Source organism: Notolepis coatsorum (genome assembly GCF_963971535.1).
Source record: "Notolepis coatsorum genome assembly, chromosome: 18".
Taxonomy (NCBI): Eukaryota; Metazoa; Chordata; class Actinopteri; order Aulopiformes; family Paralepididae; genus Notolepis; species Notolepis coatsorum.
The window spans coordinates 41448974-41463963 of NC_140182.1; the positions used below are offsets into that span (position 1 = coordinate 41448974).

The 14990-nt window shown below is 43.4% G+C and overlaps 1 protein-coding gene across 1 annotated transcript in view; it reads right to left on the minus strand.

Moving 5' to 3' along the window:
* grm3 (glutamate receptor, metabotropic 3) overlaps positions 1-14990 on the minus strand; it is a gene marked incomplete at both ends in the record, with an annotated part of 157364 nt that overhangs the window by 130268 nt on the left and 12106 nt on the right. The window contains 2 exons of the mRNA XM_084334567.1: positions 3004-3637; positions 6537-6806. Of these exons, the coding sequence (XP_084190693.1) occupies positions 3004-3637; positions 6537-6806 (904 nt within the window). The remainder of the gene's footprint in view (positions 1-3003; positions 3638-6536; positions 6807-14990) is intronic.

A 14990-nucleotide genomic window follows, 5' to 3' on the forward strand; every position in this document is an offset into this window, starting at 1 on the left:
CCTCTATGTCTCTCTAAGTTACCTTTGCCCTTTCCGCCCAAGCCTCATTTCCAAAGAATCCAAAGCCTCCAAACTCCCCCAAAGCCAGAAACTAGAGAAGTTAAGAATAAAACGTGTGATGTCATCAGGTATAAAGTCTGGAGCTGCTCCATAGACAGTGAATGGGAGACTGGGTCCCAGTGAATGGGACCCACAGAATCTTTGAATTTCTATACTCAAATGAGCTTCAATCTATGGTAGTGTTTCACTTCTGAAAAATAATATGTATCTGTATACACAGAACAATCCCCTGGGTGCTTTAACTCCTTTCCTTCATTACATTTTACATTTACATTTAGTCATTTAGCTGACGCTTTTATCCAAAGCTCAACACAACATGAAGGAACTCTACGACATCACAAGGAAACTGGCTAATAAACGCAAAACTCCGGACAGACCAATATTAGACAAAGAAGGAAAAACACTCACAAAGCAAGAGGCTCAGCTGAAGAGATGGGCAGAACATTTCAGAGACATACTGAACAGACCCAAACAGACAGCGCTAGCCAACATCCATCCAGCGGTACACTCCCTACCGGTCAATTCCAACAAGCCCAATAAACAAGAAATAAAAAAGGCCATTCAAAAACTGAAAAACAATAAAGCACCAGGACCTGACGGAATACCCCCAGAGTCCATAAAAGCAGACCCAGAAATGGCAACAACACTACTCTACAAACTCTTTGGACAGATCTGGTATAAAGAAAAGGTGCCAAGCGACTGGGCAGAGGGATACCTGGTGAAGCTCCCCAAAAAAGGCAACCTGAAGGACTGTAACAACTACAGGGGCATCATGCTCACATCTGTGCCAGGGAAGATTTTGAGCAGGATCATCCTGGAAAGACTGTCCAAAGAAGTGGACAAAGAATTCCGAGAAGAACAAGCAGGTTTCCGACAGGACAGATCATGTACAGATCACATTGCCACCCTCCGCATTATCATAGAACAGACCCTGGAATGGAACACATCTCTCCACCTCACATTCATCGACTTCCACAAAGCATTCGACAGTTTAGACAGAGACACTATATGGAAACTCATGGCACATTACGGTATCCCAACGAAGTTCATAACCATCATCCAACAGCTGTACCTACAATCATCCTGCAGAGTAATACACAACGGCCAGCTCACAGACAGCTTTACAGTAGAGACAGGAGTCAGACAGGGCTGCCTATTGTCCCCTTTCCTCTTTCTTCTGGTAGTCGACTGGATCATGAAACAAACCACAGCCGAACAAAATCTGGGCATTCAGTGGACAATGTGGTCTCAATTAGAGGATTTGGACTTTGCCGACGACATAGTCCTCCTCTCACACACACAAACGCAAATGCAGACCAAACTCACAAAACGTGCCACAATTGCAGCTACCACAGGACTACACATCAATAAAGCAAAAACAAAGGAGATGAAGATGAAACACAATTTAGAAGAGGTCGTACAACTGGACGGAGAAGCACTGGACGAGGTGGACACCTTCACATACCTGGGAAGCATCGTGGGGAAGGACGGAGGCAGCGACAAAGACATCAAAGCAAGAATAGGGAAGGCAAGAACAACATTTTTAATACTGAAGCAAACATGGAATTCAAACCACATCTCCACAAAGACCAAACTCCGCATCTTCAACACCAATGTCAAATCAGTTCTATTATATGGAGCAGAAACATGGAGAACCACAAAAGCAACCTCAAACAAACTGCAAACCTTCATAAACAGATGTTTACGACACATCCTGGGAATCTACTGGCCAAACACCATCACAAACGAACAGCTCTGGCAAACCACTCAACAAGAACCACTTGAAACCCTAATCAAACGCAGGAAATGGGGCTGGATTGGACACACCCTGAGAAAACCATCCTCCAACACAACCAGGCAGGCCTTAACCTGGAACCCACAGGGGAAGAGAAAGCCAGGAAGACCCAGAAACAGCTGGAGAAGGTCTGTCGAGGCGGATCTCAAGGAAAAAAGAACATCATGGAAGGAAGCAGAGAAAATCGCCCAACACCGAACCAGCTGGAGAGATTTCATGAATGACCTATGCTCCCCAAAGAGCAAAAGGGTTTAATGTAATGTGTTTATCCAAAGCGACTTACAAGTTCTGTACGACAAGTCATCAGGAAGGGCACAACTCTATCAGCTGAGTAACAATGTTCATCAAAGTGTTGAGTGCTACAGTGTAGGTTAGTTTATTAGGACAAGTGCATAACAGTAAGGTTAGTTAGGGTTAGATTTCGTTTAATTTATTTAAATCTTTTTAATACATTTTTAATTTATTTCAGATAATGGTTGAAGACGGGCGGCGGCTGGGTGGGACCAACGCAAGAGACACCGGGTTCAAATCCGTCTGTCGGTGTTGCCTCCGGCTTGGGCCGGCCGTCATACTGGCTCAATTGGCAGAGTCAGCGGGTGGAAGTCGATGGGTGGTAATCTGGACGTTGTGGACAGCGACTCCTACAGGTCGGTTGGGGGACGCCTGCACAGCAGAGACAGGAAATGGCGGGGGTAGTGTGAGCCTCCCACATGTTACACCTCGCCAATGAGAGTCCACGCTGGCAGGTGAAAAGATGTGACAGGCTGCCTCCTCGTGTACCGGAGGGGACACGTGATGCAAGGATTCTATCCTCCCTACGACCGACCTGTGGGGGGCATATGCGAGCAACGTTCAAGACAGGGAAGGGGAGAATTGGAAACAGCGAAATTGGGATGGGAGAAAAATAGAAAATAAGGAGAAAAAGTGGATCAAAGATAATGGTTGAAGAAGTGCATCTTTAGTCAACAGCGAAAGATTGGACGGGTTTCGGCTGTCCTAACTGGGGTGGGTAGTTCCTTCTCCTTGGCCACCTCGTCACTTCTCTGAAAGTGACACAAGACTCTCTCTCCACCCTTTCCCAAAGTCCCTTAATCTCCCTCTCTCTGTCTCTCCTCGACTCCCCTCTTGTCTCTCTCTTTCCGTCTTACCTGTGAAGCTGACGTTGAGGATGTAATCCCTGTACAGTTTGCGTCCGTCCAGAGCCTTCATGCTGTCACACAGCTTGGTGGTGTTGGTGCACAGGCTCCGCTGCATGTTGTGGAGTGCGTGGGCCATGGCGTACACAGCGTTCACCACGAACATAATCTTGGACTCCGGCTCGAAGTTACTCCTTTCCACCGACAGGTCCCTGTCGCAGGGCGGGAGAGGGAGAGTCCCCGTGTCTCCGAACGCCACTCCTCCCCCTCCTCCTCCCGCCCCCCCACCTCCGCCCAGGGAGCACTGGAATTTCTGCTCCCAGAATTCCCTGAACCAGGGATTCCGTCTGTTTTTTACCGGGTCCAGACTCAGGAAGTAACGATTGAACTCAGGTACGGGATTGGCGGCCAGTTCGAGGGTGATGGCCCCTTCGGCGGTGACCTCGTTTCCCTTCACGATACTTTCCTGCGCGCCCCAGCCGTCGCTGGCCACCCAGATGAAGGATGTGTTTAGCCTGGCGGCGGCTGACAGCAGCTCCCGGGCGTCGTCGCTGCGCAGGAAGAGAACGGCCACGCGGGCGTTGGGCTTCTGGAGGAGCTGGCGGATCACTGCTTCATAGGACTTCTTGGCATTGGAGCGCCCCACCTGGAGAGGAAGAGGTTCATTTGCACAGCGTAGCTTCAATTTACATTTACATTCTGTCATTTAGCTGACACTTTTATCCAAATCGACTTACAAGTTCTGTACAACAAGTCAGCGGGAAGGGTACAACTCTTTTAGCTGAGTAACAATGTTCATCAAACAGTGTTGAAACTTGGGTGCTACAGTGTTGAGTGCATAGTAGTGTAGAGACATATTAGTATAGTAGGTAGTGATATAGACAAGGAAGATTAATTAGTGAAAGAGTGCATGATAGTAGAAGACAGTAAGAAGTTACTGTAGTAGTTTTCTTTTGTTTTTCATTTCACTTGTGAGTGATACAAATTACAATTGGTAAACAATTTAGAGATAAATACTGCTGAATTCTGCTTTTAAATATGCAACCTAGGAAAGTGTTTGTATCAGTGAATATTAAACATTATTTTGTGTGTAAAGTGTTGTTCCAGAATTCACTGTATGTATGATTTCACACGGAACTGTAGGCTCCATAAAAAGGAATTGGAAAAGATCGGGACAGTGATATTGACAATCTCCAGGAAGAATTTCTTCTAATAGGATTCTGGTTGGGCGCTGATGGCACCGCTATAATATAAAGCTCATTTAGATGTAAAAGTTCAGATTAACTTTGCATGAGTTCATGAAGTCAGTCTCCTATTCACAATGGAGCAGCTCCAGGCATTTTGGATCGTTGGTTTATAGCTTTGGAGTTGTTCATTTCCATAGATATTGGTTGGACTGTGTTTTATGCCATGAGGTTAATTACAGTACATGTCAATCTTTGAAAGGGGATTCTTTTCATGTTGCTTTCATTTATAATACATAAAAAAAATAGAAAAATAGTCTGCACACTCAATAAGATGCACCTACAGTAAGTGGATTCAGTTTAATGGACCAATGTTTCAGCCATACAGGCTCTTCTTCAGGATGAAGACTCTTCTTCTACTTTTAATGGACCAACGTTTCAGCCACACAGGCTCTACTTTTCCTTTTTTTGTCCATGGATGTACGTGTGTATATTTTTACGACCTTAACAAACACATCCTCTCTATTCTATTCTATTCTATTCTATTCTATTCTATTCTATTCTATTCTATTCTATTCTATTCTATTCTATTCTATTCTATTCAATTCTATTATATTCTAGGTCGCTATTCAATTCTATTATATTGTAGTCTAAGGCCCCGTTTAGACGAGCGTTTTGTGAACAGAAACCGCAAAAGTCATCTTGCGGTTTCACTTTAAATTTTACGTTTAGACGAGCGTTTTGGGATGGAATTCTGCGTGCAGACGACGCTGTAACGACTCGAGACGACGGAGCCCCACTGTCACACGATTGGCGCATATGTCACATGACGTGCTGTGAAGACCCGCCCTACTCTGCCTCTGATTCGCAGACTGTGGATGGGGAATGTGATTGCACCAAAGCAGAGTCACTCACAGACAGTGGGTCCACTCACGCCGCGGGACAGATTCTTGTGTATTTAACCCTTTCACTGCCACACGACAGCCGGTTGTGTGATAGTAAAGGGTTAACCTTCTGTCGTGTGGCAGTGAAAGGGTTAAAAGTACTGCCAATGTAGCCTTCAGGTGATCTCCGTTGATATAAGTCAGACATACTTGCTTTGTTTACGTCTCGGCTACTGGCGCATACCTGCTACCTGTGACGTAAGCAGTACGCGCGACCAGAGCCGTGACAACCCTTTCGTCATCGTTTTATCAGATTTATACGTTTTAACAGTTTAGACGAGAGCGCAAAGCTTTTGCGTTTCTAGGAATTCCACCCTGGAAGGTAGTCTCACTTTTTTGCGGTTTCACCCCGTAAAAACACTGTTTCCGTATAAACGAAAGGCACATCCGAAAAAATATTTTTGCGGATTCACCTGCTAGCGTTTCCGTCTAAACGGGGCCTAAATCTCATACATAGTAATGATAGACAGTCTCCTCCCCTCCGTATGTATATATTCTCTCCCCACCGTATGTATATTTCTCTCCCACCCACCCACCCCCTCCTAATGTACAGTCTCCTCCCCACCGCATGTATATATTCTCTCCCCACCGTATGTATATTTCTCTCCCACCCACCCACCCCCTCCTAATGTACAGTCTCCTCCCCACCGCATGTATATATTCTCTCCCCACCGTATGTATAGTTCTCTCCCACCCACCCACCCCCTCCTAATGTACAGTCTCCTCCCCATCATATGTATATACTCTCTGTCAGGATCTATGGGTAACAGTACTGTATATTTGCATATCATATATGTCACAAATGTAACAGTACTATATACCTGTATGTCATGTTTGTCCCTATGCCATAAATGTCATGTATGTTGTGTATGTCATAAATGTCACCCTGATGTAAACAAGACAAACGTCTTTCTCTGGTCTGGATCCCCTTAACAATTGTATGTATTGAGCCATACTGTATTGTACCCATTCTGCAATCTGTTAAATAAATTCATTCATTCATTCATAGTCATCACTATTGTGATTACCATTATCCTAGCCAGTCTTCCTTTTGCTGGTTCCTGGTTGTATACGCTTTGTTCGCTTCATATCACAGTCGGGCAAATTAACATAGACTGAAATTAACTTTAGATCTTCCGGGCGACAGTATCTCATTTAATTGTACTTACTCAGAAGCATTTTATATGACCTAAACATGAAATCTGGGCCACTTACTTGTCAAACACTCAGAAGACGACACTTTGTTGACAATTTAAGAAGTTGGACCACTTCAACAACTTCGGGGTAAGCATTTGACAAATAAGTTGCTTGGAATTTTACATACATTTTAGGTAATATAAAATGCTGTGATATGAAGCGAGGGAAGTGTAGCGGTACATGTACAGCCGGGAACCAGTCTCCCTCCTAACCGGCCTACCTTCTCAGAGGTTGCAATGCAGATGTTCCTCATGCGAGCCTCCTGTTCAAAGGCCTCGATGCCTGTTTCGCCATAGTCTCCCTCTGATGCCACGGTGGACACATACGTCCAGTTGAACAGCCTGAGGATCTCTGCCATGGCCTTGGCCTGGTAGAAGTCGGGGGGCACAGTGCGGGCAAAGTAGTCATATCTGGTCTTATCGCTGAGCTTGGCGCTGGTTGAGGCATAGCTAATCTGAGGAATCTGGAAGAGCCGGAGAAGATTGGCAACCTGCAGATAGAGAGAGAGAGAGAGGGAGAGAGAGAGAGAGAGAATTAGAGAGAGATAAAGAGAGAGGGAGAGATAAACAGATACAGAGGGAGATAGAAAGAGAGTGAGAGATAAAGAGAGAGATAAAGAGAGAACAGGAGAGAGATAATGAGAGAGAGATAACGAGAGAGAGATATAAAGAGAGAACAGGAGAGAGAGAGAGAGAGAGAGAGAAACAGATACAGATGGAGATAGAAAGAGAGTGAGAGATAAAGAGAGAACAGGAGAGAGATAATGAGAGAGATATATATAAAGAGAGAACAGGAGAGAGATAATGAGAGAGAGAGATATAAAGAGAGAACAGGAGAGAGAGAGAGAGAGAGAGAGAGAGAGAGAGAGAGAGAGTATAATAGAGGTTTTCACGTTTTAATGAGAGAGAAGGAGGGGTGAGAGGGAGAACCTTGTCTACACTTTATTGTGTAGTGTGTGCACCACTATGTCAGAGATGACAATTACAAGAATGTGGTGTAGTGTGAATGGTACAGCAATGTTGGGATTTTGAACATTCAAAACACAGTCCTAAACTCATTCAGAAACACAGTCCAAACCTCAATCAAAACACAGACAGAGAGAGAGAGGAACACAGATGTGGAATAGGTGTGGTAGAAAGAGAGATCCCAGCAAAGCAAGGTTTCCGAACACATTAAAGTTTCACAAATGAAAAATTAAGCTCATGTTTTGAGGTTGTGCAGATTGGAAGTGAGTTTTACCTAATTTGATTATGTAATGGAGATTACACAACAAACTGTAAGGTTATTGAATCATAATGTACCCCACGGGTGCATTCTTTTTCGATAACCGCTCCCCTTGAGAGTGTACACCCTTATACCTGGCCACTTTCCAAAGTAGTAAAGGCAAAAAAACATGTCTTAATCTTTTCTACATTAAAATATAAATAAATATGTTATTTATACTTTATGCTAGCAAGCCTTTCTGTCAATAACTTTGTCTATGGTTAACAAACAGTGATCTGACAGTCTGTTTGACAGAAAGGCTGGCTTGCTAGCAGGACATCTCATTATCCCCAAATCAATAACTTTTTTTCCACATCAAATATGCGTGGTGGTAGCTATATCACTGTCAATCGTAGCGTCAAGTACATTCATTGTTGCGAGTTGAATTGCGAGGACAGAATGTGCCATGATAAGCGAAAGGGATTATGCAAATCCAGGAATAAATTGCCTCTCCTCTCCACACACCAATCGGCTTTGCCAGCTCTGTCTTGGAAAAAGAATAATCCCCCCAAATATTCTGTGTGTGTAATCACAGATTAACTGTAAGTGCGTAACACAGCAGTGGAAAAACAATTCATGGATGGTGATGCAAGCGCACTGATGCCAAAGCACACTCGGGTGAATATAGAGTAGTAGTCCTACATGTTCAGCCACATTGTTGCAAACCTTGTGTCAGAGACACTATGGGTTAAACGGTGGTCCATTTGAATGCTGAGACAGTGAAACAAGCGCATTCATTTTGAACTGTGATGAGGCTCTAGCCGTGCGGTATAAAGAAAACACCCCTCCAGCCAATCAGAATTGAGTATTCACCCAGGTCATGGTGTAATCAATGATAAAACACAAAGTACAAACCCATGCACGCTCGTATACACATACTCATGGATACAAATGCAAAAAGTGCGGAATTACACACACACAATACATGCACAGCACACACGCGTTCACACACACACACACACACACACACACACACACACACACACACACACACACACACACACACACACACACACACTACACACACACACACACGCACGCGCAAGAGAGACAGAAGTTCAATAAATCACTGACTCATGCATTAGTGATGGACATCTGGGGTCTAGTGATGTCCATATAATATTCCCTTTCAGCACTCATTGAGTTTGGTCACGTTCATCTCATTATGATTTTACTCACAGACATACCGCTAGACACACACACACACACACACACACACACACACACACACACACACACACACACACACACACACACACACACACACACACACACACACACACACACATACACACACACACACATACACACACACATACACACACACACACACACACGCACACACACACACACACACACACACACACACACACACACACACACACACACACACACACACACACACACACACACATACACAAACTGATGTTACACACATATGAAATTCCAAATACATATACGTGCATAACCTACAGTACATACACAAACACACTGTTACACGCAGGGGAAATCATAATTACACACACACTTACACTCAGACATACACAACATAATATTATATACAGGCATGCACACGCATGTACACACAAACACACACAGACACATTCACACACATAGACACTCAAACACACACACACACACACAAACTGATGTTACACACATATGAAATTCCAAATACATATACGTGCATAACCTACATACACAAACACACTGTTACACGCAGGGGAAATCATAATTACACACAAACTTACACTCAGACATACACAACATAATATTATATACAGGCATGCACACACGCATGTACACACAAACACACACAGACACATTCACACACATAGACACTCAAAATCACACACACACACACACACACACACACACACACACACACACACACACACACACACACACACACACACACACACACACACACACACACACACACACACACACACACACACACACACACACACACACACACACACACACACACTTCACACTCCACAGCCATGGTACTTTAGTCTGTTTGCCTGTCTGTTAGTAATCCTGTTAGAACACAGCACTATGGGCTTGTCTATATTTCATTCACATCACAGCTGATGAGCTGTTTTGACAACATGTCAGAATCTCATTAGACTAATAATCCAGGAGATTAAAACACACATCACACGGACACACACACACAGATGCACAAACACACACACACACAAACGCACAAACACACAAATGTGCATACACACACACACACACACACACACACACACACACACACACACATACACACACAAACGTGCACACACACAAACGTGCACACATACATAGGCCTACACACATAAACGCACACACGCAATACATGTCAGTTTGTAGTTTTTCAGGCTGTTGTGGTTTAAGACGGTTGTTGGCCTGAATGTCGAGGGAAGGTCACATTGCAAACAACTGTACCACTAATTTATCTGTCGTCATGCTACGTCTACAGCTGGTCTGTGACCTGTCTACCGGGACACCGAGAGTTTTTACACTGTACTACAGAGAGCCAGGCTGCTCCTGGGAAGATGTACTGTAGGAATGGGCTGAGATGAGAGAGATGGAGTAGGGGGGGCGTATGAAAGAAAAAATTGGTGCAGTGGAGGGGTGCTGTGTGTTTTCATTTCTGCTTCTAATGCAAGTCACACACGCAGACATACACACTCCCGTACTGTAGTCTCCACATGCACACACGCACACACACAGGGGAGAGATGATGCCTGCTATGCAAACGCCTGCAAGGCATCTGTGTTTAGGTTTGCATGGTTACACAGAGAATAGTTCCCTATTACTTAATTTAGAGGCAACAGGGAGGGAGACTAGATGGGCATGAAGGGCTGAGAAACAACTTCCCTGGCATGAGGATGTGAAAACACAGTCAGTCAGTCAGTCAGTCAGTCAGTCAGTCAGTCAGTCAGTCAGTCAGTCAGTCAGTCAGTCAGTCAGTCAGTCAGTCAGTCAGTCAGTCAGTCAGTCAGTCAGTCAGTCAGTCAGTCAGTCAGTCAGTCAGTCAGTCAGTCAGTCAGTCAGTCAGTCAGTCAGTCAGTCAGTCAGTCAGTCAGTCAGTCAGTCAGTCAGTCAGTCAGTCAGTCAGTCAGTCAGTCAGTCAGTCAGTCAGCCAGTCAGCCAGTCAGTTAGCGGTGCTTTATTGTTTATCAGTCAACAACAAGTATTTTATTTGAATTAATTTCCATCATTGTCCATTGAAATGCATATTCAGTATGAAGTTACACCTTTTGATCACAAGAGGGTAGGGGTGTAACGGTACACAAAAACCACGGTACGGTACGTACCTCGGTTTTGAAGTCAAGGTTCGGTACAGGTTTTCGGTACAGTGGGGGAAAGTTTGGCTTTCCATGTTCCACTCAGGGGTGATGTAGTGTGCAGTAACTAATTGTACTTGTAGGGCTGTCAACGAATATTCTATATTGAAATTAATAATCGACTTGTACATTTCTTTTTTAATAATAATAATAATATTAGATTGTGAAAAAAACAGCCCCCGGTGGGCGGTCGTTAGTGGTTAACATACCGGTGTATTCGTTCGGTACACTACACAGCCATTCGGTACGGTACGGTACACACTGAAATGGTTCGGTATGGTACGGATACATGTACCTTTACACCCCTACAAGAGGGCGATACTACACAATAGTATTCACAGTTTTAGACAAACATTTTGCTTTTCAAATGGAGAGTTGCACTACAGTGCACATCTACTAGTCTACTTGTGCAAATTACATCATTCGTTTGATATTAACTTCATGAAAATGTATTATCAAAACAACTTTTCTGTGCAGAGCGCATCATGAGAATGTTGATGTCTTTTCACCTATGTCTAATCCCATCATAATGATGATAATAAAGTAGTGTAGCGGGGGTAAGTATGCCCGCCCTTGTAGGGGTTAATATGGTGTGTTCTTACCTTGGAAGATCGAGACGACGAAGGAGATAAGTCCCCGTCCCCAATACAATTAGCCTCACTACCTACGTGTGTAAGTATGTTTTTAACTATCCCGCCCTACTCTACAGTTAGTATGAATATAAATAGATATGACGAGGTGGGCTTCAGGGTTTAACTCTGACACAGTGGCAACCTGAAGTGTACAATTATGCTCAACTCTCAACAGCTTTAGCTGAAACATAAACCCTCCCTCCCCAAGTCTAGCAGGATAGGTGAGACGCCCCTACTCCATGGTAAACCATTACTTAACACTAGAACAGCCATGGAGAAAATGTCACTGATTCCCGCCGGAAGGGGTCAGATGACCCCACAGCTTATATGAGAAATATGAGAACAATAAACAGTGTAAACTATATAATTACCTCTTAATATAAAAATGGGTGGGGCTGTACATTGGAGGTTGGGGGGGGGGGGGGGGGGGTTGGGTAGGGGGGGGGGGGGGGGGGGGCACTGTACACTGTATATTGGAATACTGACAAAGCCATACTTGGTCTTTACTGTACAACTGGGTTAGGACATTTATAGGGGCCAGTTTCGAATTGCAGTCTCCCGTAGGTGTTCTTTGAGAGTGTGAAAGTGGGTAGTGATTCACATTCCTTTACAGCTTTGGGTAGGGCGTTCCACATTGATGTGGCATAATTGCGAAACGTGTTTAGTCCCTTGTTTGAGCCGAATCTGGGTTTAACATGGTTTGTGGAGCTCCCTCTGGTGTTGTGATCGTGGTATTCACTGACCTTTGGGAAGTATTTTGACATGTACATGGGTACCTTGGTCGTGTAGTGTATCTTGTAGTTTCAAGTTTCTTTTATAGTTGTCATACAGAAGTACAGAATACTTTTATACAAAATGCTTCTTACTGTTACGCTCCAGAGACTGTGCTAGACAAGATAAGTACGAAATAACATAGTATAGCATGTAAATTAGAAGTAAAAAATGATGTCACAGTGTTCAGTATAGACATAATGTACAATGTTCGATGCAGAATAGACGTAACTGAGTTACCATATAATATACAATATACTATGCAGTGTACTAATATACAATACTATATAGTGCAAAGCAGAAATGGGATGAGGTACAATTTAGGTACAATTTACAGTAAGGTGTACGAGTTGTAGTGCAAATCCTTTATCAATAAATATAAAGTGTGTTTAGGTGATCTAAAGTGTGGAGAGTGGGTGCTGCAGTGTGTTGTTTGTTTAAAGTGAGTGTGTGCGTGTGGATGTGTGTGCTGTGTGCATTTGATGGTTGTTGTATAGTGTAGGGCTGGGCGATATGGAAAAAAATCATATCGCGATAACGATATGATAATGTTATCATATTTCTCGATATCGATAATTATCGAATTGTTATAAGTATTTAAAAGATTTTTTTGTTTCTTTTTTTTTAACAACAGATGTATGTTTATTTTGCAGCAATTCTTTGTCATTGCCGCCATCTTTAGTGTTACATCCCCTCACACTCCAGTTCTCAGGCTGCAGCTGGTTTAAAAGTTAAAGTAAACCGGCTTCTCTGCTGGCTGTGGCTCCAGGGGAGTTGAACAGTTCTGGCTCTGCTAGTTTATTTTCGATCTTTTGGCGCTTTTTTGGTGGACAAACCACCGCACATGTGCACCGTGACTCGTGACTGGAGTCTAGTTCTGCTAGCACACATAGCCTACTGTGTACAGACGGTTTCAAACTGTATTTTAAATTAGAAAGCAAACTAAATAAATGGACAAGAGAAAAATAAATATCAATTTGGTCAGTATTGTCATTTGGACAAGCAAAGCCATTACTTTAAGTTGCAGGCAAGAAAGACAAGTCTGTCCACTGTCTCTGGTTTTAAAACTGCCCTGTTGCAGGTCACAAAAAAAAAAAAAAAAAAAAAAAGTACTTTATCTGCCAACTTGAACACAGTTGTCATCATTTCCTCGTTGTTGTTGTTGTTGTTGTCGCCATATATTATGCAGAGAGGACGTCGGCTCGGCACGCAAGAATCACCGACCTGTTGCGATAAACCCGTATTTTAAGTATGGCTCCTGTTTATTAAAATAAGCGTTATATTTCCCCATTGCAAAGAAGCTATCCAAAGATGTTTTTTTTTTTTTTTAACACATTTTGTTACTCGCTCCATCTCGAACGCGGAAGTGAAAGTGCGTTAGGGAAATATACACGCGGCCCGGTGGGACTATTCCATTGGTTCTCCCAGTCCACGTGACCATTTCTAGCATTTCAATTGGCTATAGTGACAGACATGCTTTTGATGACTACCGGTAGATAGATACAGCTTCACAATAAAAGACACCCTGGCGTCCCGAGTGAATATTTCCCGCGCGTAAAATAAATATCATATTCTAAAAATAATCTGACGGGCCAGAAATGATTGCTGGCGGGCCAATGTCGGCCCGCGGGCCGCCTATTGCCGATCCCTGGCATACGGGATGAGCCGAGTCGCTGGAAGATGTCTTCTGATGGCAGGGAAACGTTCTTTCTCTAATGTTCTAAATAATGCGTGTGACTGCTTGGTCACTGAGCATGTGTGTATATTTCAATCTGTTTGTGTGTGTGTTCCAGTCTGTTTGTGTGTGGGATAGTGTGTGTGTGTGTGTGTGTGTGTGTGTGTGTGTGTGTGTGTGTGTGTGTGTGTGTGTGTGTGTGTGTGTGTGTGTGTGTGTGTGTGTGTGTGTGTGTGTGTGTGTGTGTGTGTGTGTGTGTGTGTGTGTGTGTGTGTGTGTGTGTGTGTGTGTGTGTGTGTGTGTGTGTGTGTGTGTGTGTGTGTGTGTGTGTGTGTGTGTGTGTGTGTGTTATTGGTGTCCATCAACAGCCGGTTAGTTAGAACTAACCAGCCGGTTAGTTCAAGTTAGTTATTCATTTATATGTGCTATTTATGAGAGGGCTAACTTGTTGCAAAATAATAATGATAATAATAATAGCCTCATTAAAATACTATTGTTGCTTCGGTTGTTTTCAGCGTTTTATGTGCATAATCTGTTATTTAGTTTGAAATGTTCGTTGAAATAAGTAGATTTTTCGTTTTTGTTTATTTATTAAGAATACAACTAGAAACACTGTCCTGGCCTGCTTCTAAGTTCAGTGGCCTGACAAAAAAAAAAAAAAAAAAAAAAATTGTTTTTTTGTTTTTTTAAATCATCTCGCGGCCCTCCCGTGGCTGCTGGCGGTCCACCTTTGGGTCGCGACCCCGACTTTGGGAACCACTGCTCAAGAGGGCCCAGATGTGAGCCGTTGAATGTTAAGAGGTTGCTACTGAATGCAGAGAGAGGAAATTGGTATATATTTTCTTCTGAGAATATTTGCCATCACAGTATTATTTGGGCAGACTAGGCTATCAAATCATTTGGCAATATTGAATACCCTCTTTACACTATTGACTCAGGTTAAAATGCTGTTGCATGATCACTTCCCACAGACACGCCTTTCATCCACC